This window comes from Macrotis lagotis, chromosome 1 (genome assembly GCF_037893015.1).
Source record: "Macrotis lagotis isolate mMagLag1 chromosome 1, bilby.v1.9.chrom.fasta, whole genome shotgun sequence".
NCBI classification, from domain to species: Eukaryota; Metazoa; Chordata; class Mammalia; order Peramelemorphia; family Peramelidae; genus Macrotis; species Macrotis lagotis.
Window position 1 is genome coordinate 854,298,031 of NC_133658.1, and position 19,182 is coordinate 854,317,212.

A 19,182-nucleotide genomic window follows, 5' to 3' on the forward strand; every position below is an offset into this window, starting at 1 on the left:
AAATGTTTTTCACCAAGATTAATTTCCTTTTTTTTCTATTTTATTTTCTTAAATTAGAGGCATGTTTTTGCCCTTCATTTTCGAAGAAGACCAGGACATCAGGGAGGTGATGCCATGCCAAGTACATGAATTAGAGTGAAGGTGATGCTGCACTAAGTCATGAGCCTCTCTTTCTCCTCCAGAGCCATCTGGGTTCAGTGATCAGCTATGAATCGGGACAACTGGAGAGTAAGAGACCAATGTCTGAGGCCACATTCAAACTCAAGTCTTCCTGACTCCAAGGCCAGTACTCTCTCCAGCTGCCACCTCTCTGCCCCAATTAGAGGCATATTTCTGAGAAGAGGCCCCTCGGCTTCACTAGACTACCAAAGAATCCATCTATTCACAGGTCCATGGGACCACCATAATCACCTCTGTTTACTACTCATCTCTATGCCAGGCTAGCATGATGCTGGAAGGTTTTCCCCAAAGGCAAACTTCCAAAACCAGTGGTCACTAAGTGAAGGCTAGTCAATTGATTGATTACTTAAGTCTCATGTCATCCCTGAGGCCTTTCCTGAGCACAGTATTATGGAAAGAACACTAGAATCCCCTTGGAACATTGGCCTAGGGAATGGGGGCAACTTTATCATTGAGAACAACTACAAGCAAAAGTGGTACCCATCAGTTGGAGAATGGTGGAACAAGTTATGGTATATAAGCATAATAGACTATTATTGTACATTAGAAATTGGCCTCTATGAGGAAAACATGCAGAACCTGAAGCAGAGAGCAGAAAAACAACTTTAGAAGAGCAATATGCATAGCATGCAAATAAAAACAATCTGAAATATAACTGAACTTGGAATGAATCAAAGGATCGGATAACTATGTTTGTTTGTTTGTTTTGGGGGGAGTTGCAAGGTGACAGGGTTAAGTGACTTGCCCAAGGTCACACAGCTAGGTAACAGTTACTAAGTTTCTGAGGCCAAATTTGAACTCAGGTCCTCCTGACTTCAGGGCTGGTGCTCTATTCAGTTTGCCACCTAGCTGCCCCATGGGATCAGATAACTATGGATGCTGAAGTTGGCACATGCAGACAGACAGCATTGCCATATCAGTTGGTTTAGTTCAAAAGTTTTTTTGTTGCAAAGAAGAATTTTTTTGGTGGGGGAAGGGGGTATTATTAAGGAAGAAGACTATAAAGCATATAAATGCTTTAAGGTAAAAAAAAAAAAATGAGTTTGTTGTAAATACACCAAGACACTTTGTTTTGTTTGTTTATGAAAGAGAGAAAAGGAACAGATTAGATGTCAGAATATACTTAATTTAAATTCCTTCTATGACCCTTACCAATCATGTGACCTTGGGTAAATTAAACCTTGGTCTCATGAATAAAATGGAGATTAACAAAAGCTTGTACTTCCAACCTCAAAGGGATAATAGTAAGGAAAGTTCTATAAGCCTTAAAGAACTATGAAAATGGGATTTGTTAGTTAAAGCCACTCTCAGTTCCTCTCACCCTAATTCTAATTCCAATTCTAGCCCTGGTTCAAAATATTTTATTTTAGGTTGGTTAATAGAATTGTTTCATGTAAACCTATCAATGTCTCCTTCTTCCTCTGGTTGCCCTCCAATTGGTCAATGTCTTTCCTGAAACAATGGTACCTCAAACTAAACAAAATGTTCCAGACGAACAAAGTACACAAAGACACTATTTCCTGTTCTGGAAGCTGTTCCCTCACTTAATCCAGTCAAAGATTATATTAATGCTACCATGCTATGCTTTTGAGGTTGAGGTCCACTAAAAGGAAATAGATTTTTTGAATTCACACCCAAGACTTTACATTTATCTCTATTATCTTTCATTCCATTCAATCTAGCTTGCCAAAGTCCTTATGGATACTATCACATCACTATCTTGGATGTCCCTTCCAATCTTGTTACCTGCACATTTGATAAGCATGCCATCCAAGTCCTTGATAAAAATGGTGACTGGCACAAAGCCAACCCCAGGTCCTTTTGGAGAACTCCTTCCAAATTAATATGGAACCATTAATGACCACTCTTTTGGGTCTGCGCCTTCAAGCAACTCTGAACCTGGCCAACTGTGCTGCTGACTAGCCCACATTGCTACATCTTTTCCACAAGAATAGCATGAGAATTTCTGAAAAAATGCTTTACAGTAATCTAGGTAAACTATGTAGCATTTTGGGTAATGGGGTTAATCTAGCCCAATCTGCTTTTGATGGAACTGTGCTATTAGTGATCATTCCAAATGTTCATAAACCATCTAATCTAGAACATATCCAGAAATCAAAGTGAAGCTCACCTCCCCACAGCTGGAAAACCCCTATGGTGAAAATTGGGACATTAGTACTTCTCCAATTCTGTAGTAATTGTCTGTTCTCAAGTCTTTTCAAGATCACTGACACTGACTCAATCATCACGTTTGGTGGTTCTCTCAGTATGCTGTGATTTAACTCCATTTGCTGGGTCACTTGACCTCCTTAAGGGAATCCTAGCTCTATCTCCTAGCCTATTGTGATTTGCAAGTTTCTATTAACTAGTCTGTTCTTTCCTCTGCAGTCCAGTAATATTTCTCCTTGGCAGAGAAAACATAAGATGGGAGTGGTCTTCCCCTCTCTCTACTGCCCATTATTACTATCCCATCTCCCCTGAGCAGTGAGTTTTTCTCTTTTTGGATCCCCTCTTTTATCCAGCTTAGCTAAAAAAGTCCTTTTTGTGGTTTGTCCTAGCTTTTATCACCAGTCTCAGTTCATTCCTGGTAGGAAATGGCATAACCCCATGGTATTCACCTTTAGTTACTGGCCCCTTTTTATATCTACCAGACATATTTAAAAAAAAAAAATCTAAGTTGTCCAAAGAGCACCCTGTGTACCCACACTGGCCTCTTGGGCTATTTTCCTCTTTAAAATCATTTGTGTTTGTAGTTTCACAATGTCATTCTTGAGTCCTTCCCAGTCTTCCTGGGCTGCCTTCCCCTGTAAAAGAACAGGTTCTGACTCTTCCTCCCAAACCTCTGAAAACTGTCCCCCCCCCAAGTCAAGTTCATCCTTGGTTCTCCTTTCCTCTCTCATTTCTCCTCAGAGCTCCTATAGTTTTAACTTCCACAACCAGTCCTTGTGGATAAGCAATAATAATGCTCAGAATCAGATCTCAAGTTTGCATCTTTTAAAGGATGGAATTATCAAGACAACAAACCAGAAATGTACTAGCTTCTCTGGTGTAGACAGAGAGAGTCCTTCAAGTGGAAACCATGAAATGTGAAGTCTCCCATCAGCGCCACAGTCCCTCACTTCCCTGCCTCCCACGTTCAGCTGCCAAATTGATCTGTTTCCTCCTCCTGTCCAGGGGTCTGTAATATCTTCCCATGACAAAAATCACTTTTGTTTTTCTCTCCATTGATTCTCACTCAAATGCTTTTTTCCCCAAATGAAGATCTACCTTCACAGAGAACATAGCAAACAGATGTCCAGGACACATAATCTCTACCTACTAAGTACAAGGTAAAGATCTATCATAGGCTCCCAGCCTCTTCAGGGTAGAAGGCATCCTCGGAATCCTCAAGTCTGGATAAAGAACTAAGGTGATCTAAGGAGGGCTCATATAACACCACGGAAGGCAGAAGCTTCAGTTCAACAAAATGTATTAAATACCTACTATGCTGAAGATAGCAAGATCCTGTGGGTGACTATGACATGGACATAGATGGAGATGTTATTAAAAATCTGATTAGGACAAGATAGTTTTCATCTGATGGAGCAGAGAAGGCTTCGTGGAAGAGATGTCATTGGAGTGGGGTTTTGAAGGGAGGGTCTTCAATGGGCACATATGGGAAAGGGGAGAAGATTCCAGGCATGGAGGAAGGGGATGGGGATGAGAACCAATACCTGGAAACAGGACAGAAGATCAAGGGATGGTCAACAGTTCTGTTTTAGACAACAAAGCAGGACTGGTGAAAAGTTTTAAGGACAGAAAGAAGAATTGATACTTTGTTTAATAGGTGAAGGGAAACCAATGAAGGTTTTATTTTTCAGGCAATTTGTGAATGGATTGAAGACAATGGAGCTTGGAAGGCAGAAGATCTATGTTGCATGGACTGAGGATCTTTAAGGGAAAACGAGATGGGTAGAAAGCCCTTCTTTGCCTTTGGAGTACCCAAAGTACTCCAAAGTACCCACACTAGCTCACAGTGTCTTTTGCTGTTTCTAAGACAGAATCATGGGTTGCTTAAATCACTGGTCTGATTGAGGATGCTATCTTTGATGTGTGCGAGCTTCTGGTCTTGCTGAAGATCCCCCCCCACAGCTATTTCCCCCATTTCAAAGCAGAGCCCAGGGAAAAGTCTGCCCCCACCCCAGGCGCTATCTAGCCTGGAACTGTTTTCCCTTCCTCATGCTGCAGATGATGGCACAAGGGTTGAAGGCAAAGAGATGGGTGAGAGTAGAAAAGGAAACTGAGGTTTGGGAAACTGAGGCAGAAGCACACTCAAGAAAGGGATATCAGCAATGTTAGCAAATGGCAAAGGAAAAGTCCCAAAATTAAGCATGTCAGAATAAGCAGCAGTGTGAACCCAATCAGCATGGTGCTGCCTCTGTGCCTCCACCCTACCCTACAACCCTTACCCAGAAAAAAAAAACACAAAACAACTTGGAAAGTTTAGGGACGTGACTGATCCCATTAGGATGAGCAGCTTTCCCCATATACACCAAGCTGGAGTATGGAAATGGCTAGCCCCTGCCCCCCCCCACAAGCTGGAGAGGGACCTTTCTCTACCTACATTGGACTAGGGCTCCCCCTTCTGTCCATATCCATCAGGATCAGAGTGTGCCCCTTATCTCTAACTGAGCAGGGTCCTTCCTCAGACTTTTCTGCCCCCACAAATCACGTGGGCCCCCAGCCCGAGGCCTTAGAGTCAATGATGGATATGAAACTGTGCAAGAGTTGGAAGTGATGCATGGAGAAGCCAGCAAGGAGGGAGGGCCAGAACTCAAAAGAATGAGGCTGCTCTCCTGCTCCTGGTGTCTCCCACCTTCCACTGGATGACAACCAAAGCCCCAACAAACAGAGATGTTTCACCACTGCCTTGGCTGGCGTTCAGAAGGGACTTTTGATTTAAACTCAGAAGAGGTGTTTGTCCTCATTGCCCCAGCCCCTGTCTGCCCCATACAAGCCTGGTCCAGTGAATTGGTGCTGACACTGCCCTCCGATGCTATGCCCCCCCCCCAGTCCCTTCCAGAGCCTGGTTTCAGCTCCATAAAGGGACAGCAAACCTCAGTTGCCATGGGAACAGATTGTTTGGAGGAAGCCATCCTGCTTTTCTGTTGTCAAGGACAGAGCTAGCTGCTGGCAGATTTCAGCTGATGCTGAAGCTCCTTGGCCGCCCCCACCTCCTGTCTGGCTGGAGCTGGCTCCACGCTAGTTCACAGTCCAGTGAGGGCCAATAAAAACAAGTCACATCTCCTCCCTTCGGCGCTTCAAGGGGCACAAGGCGCATTCCTCACCACCAGTCTGGAAGAGAGGTGGTCCAAACATTACTGTTCTCATTTTACAGAAGGAAAAACTGAGGTTTGGACCAATAAAGGCACTTGACCAAGTTCGCAGAGTTAATAGTGCTGCAGTCTAAATTTGAACTCGGGTCCTTCCTAACTGGATGTCCAGGGCTCTTTCCGCTCTGTTATGAAACCTTTCTTGACTCTCCCACCCCCACCCCTGCCCTCCAACATGGCGATATCAGATATACTGTAGCCTCAAGATATTAAGATTGGGGGAGGGATGATAGGAAATGGGGCTCGAGCCCCAAGGCTGGCTGTTATTCATTCTGACCAAGGCTCTTAAGAATTAGCCCCGCTTTAGAAATGCCCTATACTTCTTGAAACATCCTTTGGTGAGGCTCTGAGTGGGTAAATCACTTACCTAGGTCAAATAGTGAATAAGAATTACATCAGGATTTGAACCCAGTTCCTCCCTAACCTCAAGAGTAACAAGGCCAAGCTAGGCCCAGAGAGACAGAACAGTCTCCCTCCTCCACCTCCTCCTCCATACACAGCCACAGTGAGAGCCCCAGGATCCTGGGGAGCAGGGTGCTTGCCCTGTTCTTACCAGGCCTCTCTGCAGGGTCCTGACCCTCAGCTAAGGCTGCACTCAGAGCAGCCCATTCCATCCTCAGGCCCCCAGGTCGATTCCTTGACTGGTTCCATTCTCAGGCCCACTCCTCATCCCACCCTCACTTGAATGGTCTGCCCTATGACTGGTAGAGACCCTAAAACAGCTGGGACTCCTGGTGAAACCTGCCAGAAACTGGAGCTTTACCTTTCCAAGCTCCCCCACCCCAGTGTAAAATGTCCAAACATTAGACAGGTGCTGAGATTCAGTAGTTTGGGGGCTGACTGTGGCTATCAAGGTATGTACTGAGGAGGGGAAGATAAAGCACCCAGGATATCCTATCTGCCAAATCATTCTAGTAAATCAACAACAGTTAACAGCAACAGAAAGCCCCCCAAGCAGGGAAGGTAGACATAGAAGACAAGGTTTAGATTCAAGGTCAAATCTAAATCCCTAGTCTTAGCTAAGTAATTTAGCCAGGCTCAAACCAGGGTTTGAACCCAAGACCCATGGACTCTGAAGCCTGCCCCTTGATGGGTAGAGTGGACTGTCCCAAGGTGAAGGTGGGGTGGGATGGAGAGCAGCCCCAGAGGAGCAACAAGCAGGCAAAGGGCACTTCTAACTCAGGAGAGCATCTGGGTCAGAGTTCCAAATCTTCAGAAAAAGGAAAAGCTTGAAAGAGAAAACCAAGGTCTGGCCTATGAGGCCTGGACTCTGTCATGGAGGGGATTCTGGATTTGGAGGGAGCAGGCCCACGCTTGAATCTTAATTCTGCTACTTTGCTCTATTATTGTTTGGGGAGAATAACAACATCAAGTGGGAGCAGAGCAGACGGGGCCCTGCAGGCAGAAGCCGAGATCATCTCTCAGTTGTGCGACCCCAAGTAGGAACTCACTCCCGCAGAGTCAGATGAGGAAAAGAATCCCCACAATATCTGCCTCCCCAGGGGATGCATGAGACAAGGGCTTTATCAGGCTTAAAAAACAACAGATGGGGGCAGCTAGTGGAGTCAGGAGTCAGGAGACCTGAGTTCAAATCCGGCCTCAGACACTTAATAATTACCTAGCTGTATGACCTTGGGCAAGTCACTTAACCCCATTGCCTTGCAAAAACTAAAAAAAAAAAATTAAAAACAACAGAAACATAAGCTACAATGATATTTATCATCATCCTGGCCTAGATTTGGGCTCTGCCATTTGCAAGGGTTCACTTGCCTAGAGAAGACATACCTCTTTGTTTCTGCTTACTTCCACCTTCTCCAATCTGGATCCTCTATTCCTGCCCCATTCCCGGGGAGTGGACAACACCTGCCTCCTTGGCTTCTCTCCAGCTCTTGATCTGTTCCTCTGATGTTTAGAGGGTCTCCTTGATGATTCAGTTACCTCAGAGTCCAAACTGGTTCTGCTGGTCCCAGGTCTCTTTGAGGAAGGCTTGGATCCTGGGAAAGCTGGGGCAGCCTGGCCATGGGGTTGGTTTGTGGTGGAGAACCCTTGGAGTCTAGCAGATGATTCTGACATAGCTCGCCTATTGGCACCAGAGGCAACACCTTTGTCCACAGCAGACTCCAGCTCCTCAGCAATATTCGAGAGGTAAGAATCATCATCATCATCATCATCATCATCATCATCATCCCCAGTGACAGCCTTGGGCACCAGAGCAAAATCAAGATCTTCTGTAGCCACTTCCCTTGATAATCTGGAGAAAGAAGCCAAAGTCGAGGAATCCAAGGGGGCATCTAGTGAGCACCGGGAAGTCTTAGAGACTGATCTCCCAAGAGGTCTTAGGACCTCTACAGCTGAAGTCGCAGTCATTCTCTGATACCTAGTGGTGGGGTGGACAGAAGACTCCCCACTTCCAGTCCCCTTGGGCAACAGTGGATCAGCAGAGCCATGTGGAGCAAAGGAGGCAGGATGTGCGGAGAGGGCTCTCTTCCGGCCAGTCCATTTCTGGGTCTTCCCTGTTACCTTACACTCTCTTTCAGCAGTGAAGGAGGTCCCAGCAACCCTTCTCGTTTCTCTACAAGTCTCCCTTGGGCTGTTCAGAAAGGAATTTTCTGGAGTCTTGGGGTCTGCCCTGGTTGCACTCTGTGCTGGGCCCCGGTAGTATCGGCCTCTTTCATCTCTCCTCCGGAATACTTCTTCCCTGAGCTTTCTCCTCTTCCTCACTTCTCTGAAGTTGGTCAACAGCCTGCTTTTCTTGTTTGCCCTCTCCAGGGTCAAGGTAGGGGAAGGAGGTGAGGCATCAGGCTGGTGTCTCTTCACCTTTTCTCCTTCCCTTGCCACCTCACAAGTGTCTAGAGGACAATCCACAGAGGCCTCCTCTGCCAGGGCCAGGCGAGAGAAGATGCCCTGCTCACATACTTCAGCGAGGCAGTCAGGAAAGGCCACTGGGGTGAGCCATCTCACTTCTGGGGGGGTTGGGTCGGGTTCTGGAGGACTCTTCTCTCCTGGCAGCCCATCTCCAGGGATCTCCTGGAGGTCAGGGTGGCTCTCAGCTTCTTCAGGCCTCCCTCCCTTTCCCGTAGACCCGATGCCCTGAGCCACATGGCTGAGCTTCTTCCCCCAGTTTTCAGCTAGGATGTCATGTAAAGCCACGTGAAGCTTTTCTAAGAACTGTGCTTTTCTCTTCATTGGTGCAAGAGTAGGCTGGATTTGAAGATCCTGGAAAAGTGGGGAAGCCTGGCCCTCCTGAACCTGCCGGTCTGGGCCCAGAACTTGGTCTCCAGAACCTGTACCCGCTCCCACCGACTGGGACTGTTGTGGGGCTTTCTGGGTCAGGTCACTGTCCTCCTGACAGTCCATTCCAAAGGGTGGGCTTCTGCTGGATTCAGGTTCTGGGCTCCACTGAGAGAAGGTTGTACTCTGTCCCCAAGTCCAACTCAACGCTGAGCTGCCCCCCTTGTCCTCCTCCACAAAGGGGCCAACGTCAGGGGAACAGAGTAGGGCATCCTTGGGACTGAAGGCATCTTCCCCTTCTGCATCTCCTGACATGCCCGATGGCTGGCCAGCCAGGATCCAGGGAAACCATGGACGTGCGGGGAGAGCTGCCAAGGGAGATAGAGAGATGGTATCAACACCAGTCCTAGAAAGATTCTCCCAGGAAAAAACCTAGATCTCTGAGATCCCTCGGGATCCAGGGATGGACACAGGATGACAGGCCCCGTCAGAGGACGTCCCTTTATTTTACCAAAAAGGAAAACGAGGCCCAGCGAGATGAGGTTGGGTCAGACGGGTGGCTGTCCTTTCTCAAGGAGGACCAAACGGGAGCTCGGGATGCTCTCCCACAGGTGGGCGCAAACAGGCCGCGTGCTCTTGCTTACCGTCCCCAGTCCAGGTGGGCTGCCTCTCGGAATGACTGCGGAGCCGGACTCCACTGGACAGGCCACGCTCTGAGCCTCTCTGGCCCCCACCCCGGACGGGCACCCTCCTGTCTTCTTGCTCCCACAGGCCTGCCCAGGCAGGCTCGGCACTAAGCAGTGGCCTCTCCCGCCCCCATGCTGACCCATCTCCCCTCGAAAGCCAAGCCAGGGAGGGCCCCCAGGAGCAGCCCCCTCCACTAGGGGGCTGGCGGAGCAGCGAGACCCCCGCAGGTCCCTTTACCTGGGAGACCCCGAGCGCGGCCTCCCAGGCACATCCTCCGCCCGATGGGGCAGCCCTGCGCGCTGCGCCCCGCCCAGGGGACCCCTCCCCAGCTAGGTGAGCAGCCGGCCACGCCTTCCTCCTGCCCGGCCACGGGCCGGCCCGGCCCGCCCGCAGTCACTGACCGCCGCCGCCCCCTCCCCAGCTCGCCCCGCCGCCCCAAGGGCTCCGCAGCCCGGCCCTGCCCCTTACTTGCGGAGCGGTCCCTGCCCGCACCTCTCCTTCGGCCAGCGCCCAACGGACTCTCTGCGGCCCCGCCCCCTCCCCCTCCCCTCGTGCCATCGAGGAACCGCCCCGGCCTTCCCGTGCTGTGCAGCCCCCTCCCCACACCCCAGGGGAGGCAGGGAGCTGCGGCCCGGGAGCCCCCAGCAGGCGGGGAGGGAGGAGGGGGCGCCTGGGGCTGAGCGCTGCCAGCTGGGGACGAGGGACTTTGGAGGGCTAAGGGGCCTGGCCTGGGGTGGGGGCAAGGAGGGGAGGAATTGGGGCAAAACAAACCGGGGAGGAGCCACCTGTAGGTGAGGGATACAAAGGAGCAAGGTGGGGGGCTCCACGTTGAAGGGGGTACAGGAATGGGAAAAAATAGTGCCTACAAAAAAAAAGACTCAATCCCGTGGAGCTTTAAGGATTACAAAATGTTCTACTGAAATTGGAATCAAATACTCTAGATTCAGAACCAGATTAAAGTTCCAGTCCTGACTGCTACTTACTACCCTGGTGACCCCCCCAACCAAGTTCCTTCCCTCACTTTGTAAATGAAGGAATTGCTCTGGAATAAATCCCATCCAGCTCATGGACCAGAATCTCACAAGGTCGCTTCTCCAATAATAGAGAACATTGATAGAGGAGTTTTGTTTTGCAAATCTATATATACAAAGCGTGGATATATTGTACATATATAAATATAATATATATATATATATATATATATATATATATATATATATATCTCAACTTACTTAATCATCACAATGACTGTGAGATAGGTGATAGTTTCCCTTTTGCAGATGGCGAAACAAAAGAAGTTAAGGGACTTACCCAAAATGCAGCCAGAATCTGAAACAAGATTTGAACTTAGGTCATTTCCCCAAGTCCCAGTCCAGCAAACCATCCACTATATCACCTCGCTTCCTCTACTACAGTCTTGACAAATGGTCATCTAGTTTTTGGGTGATGGGAATTGATCTCCCAGACATCCCTGGCTAGTCTTAGATATTCTCAAATTATAAGTAAACTTTATAAATCTTCTTTATAAAAACCTCTTTAGAGGCCCTGGACCTGAAGTCAGGAAGACCTGAGTCCTATTTTGACTTCAGGCTCTTAAATGAGATTTGGGGCAAGTTGCTGAATTTGTCTGCCTCAGTTTCCTCATTTGTAACATGTGAGTCATAATAACATCTACCTCTCAGGATTTGAAAAATAGAATAATATTTGGAAAGTGCTTTGCAAACTTTAAAGTGATTTACGAATGTTTGGTTGTTTCAGTCGTGTCAGGCTCTCTGTGACTCTATTTTGGAGTTTTCTTGGCAGAGACATTGGAATGGTTTGCCATTTCTTTGCCCAGCTCATTTTACAGATGAGGAACTGAGGCTAGCAGGATAAAGTGACTTGTTGATTATCACACACCTGAGGGCAGGTTTGAATTCAGGTCTTCTTGACTAGGCCTGGCACTCAATTTACTGTGCTGCTTAGCTGGACTCTCCTTATAAATGTTAACTATCATTTTATTCATTTAGAGTCTAAGGAGAAGACAGTCTTTCATATGACCTTGAAGTACTTGAAGACAGAGATTTTGTTCACCTTGAACTTTTTCTTCATCTGGCTAAATTCCTTCAAATGAGCTTCTTAAAAAAAAAAACTGGGAAGGGGATTCAATGAAAAAAAGTGCAAAAGAGGGGGCTTAGCCCTACCTGATCTAAAATTATATTATAAAGCATCAGTCATCAAAACTGTCTGGTATTATCTAAGAAATAGAGTGGTGGATCAGTAGAATAGACTAGGTGCAGTAGCAGGAAATTATTATAGTAAAGTGCTGTTTGATAAACCCAAAGAGTCCAGCTATTGGGATAAAAACTCTCTCTGTGAAAAAAACTGCTGGGAAAATTGGAAGTTAGTATGGAAGAAACTTAGATTAGACCAACACTTCACACCCTATACCAAGATAAGATCCAAAGGGATACAGGATTTAGACATAAAAAACAATACTATAAGCAAATTAGAAGATCAAGGACTAGTTTACCTGTCAGATCTATGGAAAAGGAAGCAGTTTATGACTAAGGAAGGGATGAAGAATATCACTAAAAATAAACTAGATGATTTCAATTACATTAAATTAAAAAGCTTTTGCACAGACAAAACCACTGTAACCAAGAAAGAAATGTAGTAAACTGGGAAACAATCCTTACAACTAATATTTCCAACAAAGGACTCATTTCTAAAACATACAGAGAACTGAGTCATATTAAAAAAAAAAACATTTCCCAATTGACAAATGGTCAAAGGATATGCAAATGCAATTTACAGATGAGGAGATCAAAGCAATCCATAGTCATATAAAAAATTGTTCTAAATCATTACTTATTAGAGAAATGCAAATTAAAGATTCTCTGAGGTACCACCTCACACCTCTCAGACTGGCCAATATGCCCAGAAAGGATAATGATCATTGTTGGAAGGGTTGTGGGAAATCTGGGACACTATTACATTGCTGGTGGAGCTGTGAACTCATCCAACCTTTCTGGAGAGAAATCTGGAACTACACCAAAAGGCAACAAAACTGTGCATACCCTTTGATCCAGCAATACCACTACTGGGTCTATACCCTGAAGAGATGATGAAAAAAGGGTAAAAACATCACTTGTACAAAAATATTCATAGCAGCCCTGTTTGTGGTGGCAAAGAATTGGAAATTAAGTAAATGTCCTTCAGTTGGGGAAAATGGCTTAGCAAACTGTAGTATATGTATATCATGGAACACTATTGTTCTATTAGAAACCAGGAGGGATGAGAATTCAGGGAAGCCTGGAGGGATTTGCATGAACTGATGCTGAGTGAGATGAGCAAAACCAGAAAAACACTATATACCCTAACAGCAACATGGGGGTGATGATCAACCTTGATGGACTTGCTCATTCCAACAGTGCAACAATCAGGGACAATTTGGGGCTGTCTGCAATGGAGAATACCATCTGTATCCGGATAAAGAGCCATGGAGTTTGAACAAAGTCCAAGGACTATTTCCTTTAATTTAGGAAAAAAACTGATATTTTATTGTCTGATCTTGTTATCTCTTATACTTTGTTTTTTCCTTAAGGATATGATTTCTCTCTCATCACACTCAATTTGGATCAATGTATAACATGGAAACAATGTAAAGACTGACAAATTGCTTTCTGTTGGGGGGGTGGGAAGTAAGATTAGGAGAAATATTGTAAAACTCAAAATAAATAAAATCTTTAATGGAAAAAAAAACCTGGGAAGACTTCTATGAACTGATGCAAAGTGAAGTGAGGAGAACAGGAGAACACTGTACACAGCCACTATATATTGATCAACTTGGAATGACTTGGTTCTCAGCAATCCAATGATCCAAGACAATTTCAAAGGACTCATAATGAAAAATACTATCTACCTCCAGAGAAAGAACTAATGGGATCTGAATGATCAAAACATTGTTTTTTACATTTTCTTTTTGTTTCATGTTTTCCCCCTTTTGGGTCTGTCTTCACAACATGGCTAATATGGAAATGTTTTGTATAACCTACATCAAATTGCTTACTGTCTCAGGTAGGAGGGAGTTAAGGGAGGGAGAGAAAAAAATTTGGAACTCAATTTTTTTTAAATGAATGTTTAAAACAGTCTTGAGATATAACTGGGGGAAAATAATTTTTAAAAGGCATGCACTGTGAAGCCAACTTTTGATGTGTTTTGAGATTTAATGAACTTCCATGAAATTTAAAAAAATCAACAAATGAGATTCTTATGACATAGTGTTCTTCATCATTCAAGTCAGCCTCCAAGGATGCCTTCCGGCTGGTCAATGTCCTTCCTCAAATGTGACCCCTAGGAATGAATACATTCTGTGTGGTCTGACTAGGAGAGGAATACAGTGGAACTCTATTGCCTTCTTCATTCTGGTTAATCTACTTTTCAATGCAAACAAGATCACAGTTTTTAGGTATTGTTGCATTTTCTTGCTTAAGTTGCAGTCTCCTAAAACTTCTTTTTCATATAAACTGTTGTCAAGACATACTTTCCCCATTGTACATTAGTCAAGTTTATTGTTTGAACCCAAGATTTAAGCCTTAATATTTATCATTATTACAAGATATCTTAGTAGAGTTGACCCTTTAATTTCTTGAGATCTTTTTAATCCTTGTCAACCAATGTTAGCTATATTTCTTGCAGATAAATGTCATTTACCAATTATATGTTATCCTCATTTAATCATGTCCAACTCTGTGTTTGCCATTTCTCCAGTTCATTTTACAGATGTCAAACAGGGTGAAGTGACTAGGATCACAAAACTAGGAAGTGTCTGAGGTCATATTTGAACTTAGGAAGATGAGTCTTGCTGATTCCAAGTCCTGTATCCACTGCTCCACCAAAGCTGCCCACTAATTTTATAAGCTATGTCTTTAGATTAAAAAAATTAAACAGCATATTCCATCATTCTATATCCAGGCCAATTCCCCTCTCTTGGGTAGTGATTTCTCATCCGTAAAATGAAAATGACCTCTGAGGACTCTTTCAGTCTTGGTATTCCAGGGTTTTGTTGTTGTTATTTTATCACAAGGAAGCATTAGCCCAGAGAAGAAACTTAAGAGTTCAATTGAAACCAAAACCTCTATTAGGCATTTAGTATGTACAAGCAAAGCACACGAGATATGATATCTGCCCTTTAGGAGTTCACAATTTAATAGACACCTGCACAGATAACCTATGAAATAAAGACAATAAAATGAATTTTGAGAGATGCAGTTGTTTTCAGTTGGGGTCAAATATATACTGGACCTGGACTTCAAAGGAAAGGAGAGATTTCAATTGATGATTAAAGGAGTTGGCAAGTCAAAGGGTAAAGTCTTTTCCAGGATTGAGGGGCTGGTGAGAGTAAAGAGGAAAAGAGGGAAGAGGGAAGAATGAGAACAAGGGATGGAGAAACATCTACTTCCATAGGATCATCCAGTTTAGGTGGAAGGGAGTAGTATAAGAAAAGGTTGAAGCAAAAAGACATTCAATTCAATAAATGTTTATTATATAGTGCCTTCTAAGTGCTGAGACTTGTATTGAGGATGCCAATATTTAGAAATTCCAGCCCTTACCTTTGAGGAGCTCCCATTCATGGAATCTTCCACTACACCCACCTATGCATCTATGTGCTAAGATTGGTGCTAAGTGCTTTATAAATATGTCTCATGTGATCATCACAACAGCCAGTATTATAATTGAGGAAACAGAAGCAAACAAGTCAAGTGACTTCCCCAGGATCACACAGCAAGTATGACATTTGAACTCAAGCCCTTCTGACTTCAGGCCCTGACTATCCACACACCCTATTTTCTGAGTTAGCTTGATAGCAGCCTCACTAAGATCCAGATAGCTGGTAAACTAGGCCCTCCTATCATTGCTCTCTGAACAATCTAGGCAGAGTGTGGCCATATAGTAGGAGTCGGACTAGTTCTTATTTTTGGATCAGTAAACTTTATTTTTTTTATTTTGATAACTAATTCAATATAATTCCCTTGTAATCTTATATATTCTACTTATGTATTCACCAGATTGCCATAGTGGGAGTGGAAGGGTAGAAGAATCTCTGGTTTAGATTGTCAAATGTGTTTGATAAGGTTAATAAAGAGGCAGCAATGCCCTGACTAGTATCTGTCTGTAGAACCCACGTAATGGTGCCTGGAGCACCCAGGATCAGAGTATCATAGGATGGATGGCCAGAACAAGTCTTGGATGACAATAAAATGCTATTTTTAAAATTCATCAATGTGTTTAATCAAAGTATATTTTGCTAATCATACTAAGTACACTTAAAAATGATAATAATCCTCATGTGGTTGAGACATTTATTTAGTGTATATGGATTTGCCCCCTCAGCTATGATCACACAGCCAGGTCATCCAAGCTTTTGGTGCCCCAGCCAATTCTATAAATTCTATATTAATTGCAAATTATTTACATTGGTAGATGGGAGTTCCCACTCTAGGGCATTCCCCACACTGATGAAATTACCACTTTAGAAATAGATAAATAGATAGATAGATAGATAGATAGATAGATAGATAGATAGATAGACCTACAGACAGAGAGCTTAACTAATTTTCTGATTTTCAGGTTGAGAACCACTAATCTAATCCAATGCCTTGGTTTACAAATGGGGAAACTGAGACTAAGGGAAGTTATCTCTCCTAGGTCATACAATTGTAAATAGAAAAATTAATATTTAAATCCAGACATTCTCTGATTCTAAACCCAAAATCTAATTTCAAATGCTCTTGCATTACAGTTGGAATCTCTCCATTCTCTGTACATTAGTCGTATACTCAGTGCTACCTAGCTGGTGGGGTCTACTGAGCAGAAAGTTCAGGTATGTCAAGGGAATGTAACCAAGTTCAGACAAGTTAAAAATGTGCCAAAAATATGGCTGTGAACCCTGATGGGGAAAGCATCAAGGCCTATACCACCTATCCAGGGAGACAAATATACTGCTCGTGGTAGTAGAATGTCAGGAGACATCTTGACAGGTGGCACATCTCAGCAGACTCCACCACTTCTTTGCTATTGATTTTTCTGTGAGAAAAGATGTTGCTATTGATGGCTGGAGCTTAGCTTCATTCTCAGCCTGCCCTTGATGGCCACAGAGACAATTCATTCTTTAAGCAAAAAACAAACAAACAAACAAAAACTCTTTATTGTATTTTCAATGCCAGACTGTGCTGATGCAGACCTGTTCATGGAGAACATTGAGTCCTGAGTTCCCGCCTGAAGAGAGGTCCAGTGGCAGCAAATGGCTCTCAAACAGAAAGCAGCCAGGGTAGAGGGGCAGGTACCAGGAATCATTCTCTGAACTACCAGCAGCTGTTAAAACATCTACCATAATTAAATAACTGCAGTAAGCATTTAGGATATACAGAAAATAATCAAGGAAGAGTCCTCTTGTGCACATGCACGAGGACAAATAGAACTCAACCAGGGCAAAGGAGGAATCTGAATAGTGTTCCTGGAAAATGAGAGAAGGGAGAGGATTTTCTGATAGGTGGTAGAGTGGTAGATTCAGGGAAGGCGTCATAGTGGAAGAAAACCTGAGTTGAACCTTCAAAGAAGAGAATTTCTCTAAAGACAGATTGTGTCAGACCCAGAGGACAACCTGCACAAATGATGGAAGAAAAATGTTGCTCAGTTTATTATCAGTTCTTATATTAGAAGCCTTTCAGCTTGGTAAGACCTGCCAAAGCCTATAGTCTGCTGGCAGAATCTTCAAGAGCCCAGGGTCACCTCCACACCAGAGGCATCAGAGGAGAATATGATTGGCTAAAAGCCAGATTAATTTTCTTAAAACACTGCTTTCATGAAGCCACTCCCTGGCTCCAAAGTCCTCAGTGGTTGTCAATCGCCCCCAGGACTAATGACATAGTGTTTTAGAAAGAACCTAGTCTCCTCTACACCACAGCATGATATAACGGAGAGAGCAATGGATTTGGAGTTGGGAGAGGCCTGGCATCAAATGTCAATTCTGCTCCTTCCTAGCTATGTGACCTTGAGTAAGTCACATTATCTCTTAGCTAGTATCTTCATCTACAAAGTCAAGATACGAATTTCTATAGTATCTGCTTCATGGGATTGTTGGATCAGATGCAATAAATGGGTATAAATTGTGACGTAAGTGTTGGTTATAAGGTTTTAGAAAGTCATAAAATAACCCAGTTCTACAATATACCAATGCACCTTTGAACTGCATGTGGGTACTCTTTCTGATGATGGAGATCTCAACATACTGTTATGTAATGCAGGATTATATAGAGTGTGAAGGAAGTGAGAGAAACAATGTGCAAAAGGAGAACTGTGGCAGGTGGGGTATGGAAAGAAAATCAAGGAAAGGGTCACAGAAGAAGCAGCATTTAGGACAGGCAGAATTTCAACAGAGGTGTGTAGGTCGGGGGACAGGATGAAGGTGTATGTGTACTTGAGAGACAGTGCTCTCAAGTATAGGAAACAGGACATGTGGGTAAGGATGTGGACAGCTGAGAGATGCTCACTCAGTAATAAGGCCCTAGCAGAGAGGACCATGTTTTTGACCCACCAGAAACCATAGGATGGGAAGAAGTGGGTGTCAGATCTGGATGCTCCAGCAAGCACAACAGAGAAGCATGAAGAGATGGAGACAGAAATTCATTTGAGCAGTTTGCAGGATATTGATCTGCTAGCAGCAGCAGGCCCGAGGAAAACATAAGAAAATGCATTCGACAGGGAAAAAAAACCAACCTGTTTAACAGGAACCATTCTGACAGTGGATAAACCACTTTTCCTAATAAATCAACTTCCCCTTTCAACAGCTCAGTGCCCTCAGAGCAAGTGGGTTTGGGGTTTGGGTTATTTATTTATTTTTTTGTCTCCTAGAACAAGGCATTGGTTGTAATTAAAGTAGGGCCAACAGAGCAGGTTTGGTCTCTTTCCTGACTCTAGCTCTAATGATCATGTCGAAAGGAAAGAACCCTGGATCCCTGGAGCTCTAACTCAGCCTCCTTAGCCATTAACATTCAGGGCTTTCTGATGGCATGCCCCATGGCTCCAAGAGCAGGAGACAGAAGGAACAATGAAGAGTCTCCTATTTCCCCTTTGCACATATGGATTCTCTCTACAGGGCTTAACAGGTCAACCCCTCACAACAGATGCATTTATCTGCACCTTACATGAATTTAAAATTACAAAGCAATTCCATCTCAGCAGAAGCTCCTGAAATAAAACACTGTTGAGTTTTCTCACACAGTCAGACCTCTGTCCAATCTTCCTTCTGTGGCTGCTTTTCAATGTTAAAAGTTTCAGGCAGAATAAAATTGATTCCATTTCCTCCACATCAGGTGCAGAAGACATTGGTTTAGTTCCTTTCCATAAAGGCCTTTGGGAAGATTTGGAAAATGTTCATTGAAGCAGAGAGTTGCTGAAACTAGGCCCCGAAGGAGAAACACAAGGTCAGGCTATGAAACAGAAGCCCAATAAAAAAGAAGTGCCCACCAAAAAGAAGAGGGAAGAATCAGGGAATAGACAGAGAGATAGAAACAAAGAAAGATAAAGAGAGAAATGACAAAGAGAGAGAGAGGCAACAAAGAAGTGAGATGGGACTAAAAGATGATAAAATTCAGAAAACTAGCAATGTTTTGAAAAGGGGAATGGGGGCAGCTAGGTGGCGCAGTGGATAGAGCACTGGCCCTGCAGT

General features: G+C 44.2%; 1 protein-coding gene across 2 annotated transcripts in view; it reads right to left on the reverse strand.

Moving 5' to 3' along the window:
• The window catches only part of SPOCD1 (SPOC domain containing 1), a 47,407-nt gene extending 37,418 nt beyond the window's left edge, over window positions 1–9,989 (reverse strand). For both annotated transcript variants that reach the window (XM_074217680.1, XM_074217679.1), the window contains exons 1-2: window positions 9,939–9,989; window positions 7,338–9,151 (exon numbers count right to left, since the gene is read on the reverse strand). In XM_074217680.1, coding sequence (XP_074073781.1) covers window positions 7,338–9,098 — 1,761 coding nt within the window. In that variant the 5' untranslated portion in view covers window positions 9,099–9,151; window positions 9,939–9,989. The remainder of the gene's footprint in view (window positions 1–7,337; window positions 9,152–9,938) is intronic.
• Window positions 9,990–19,182: the final 9,193 nt, after the last annotated feature.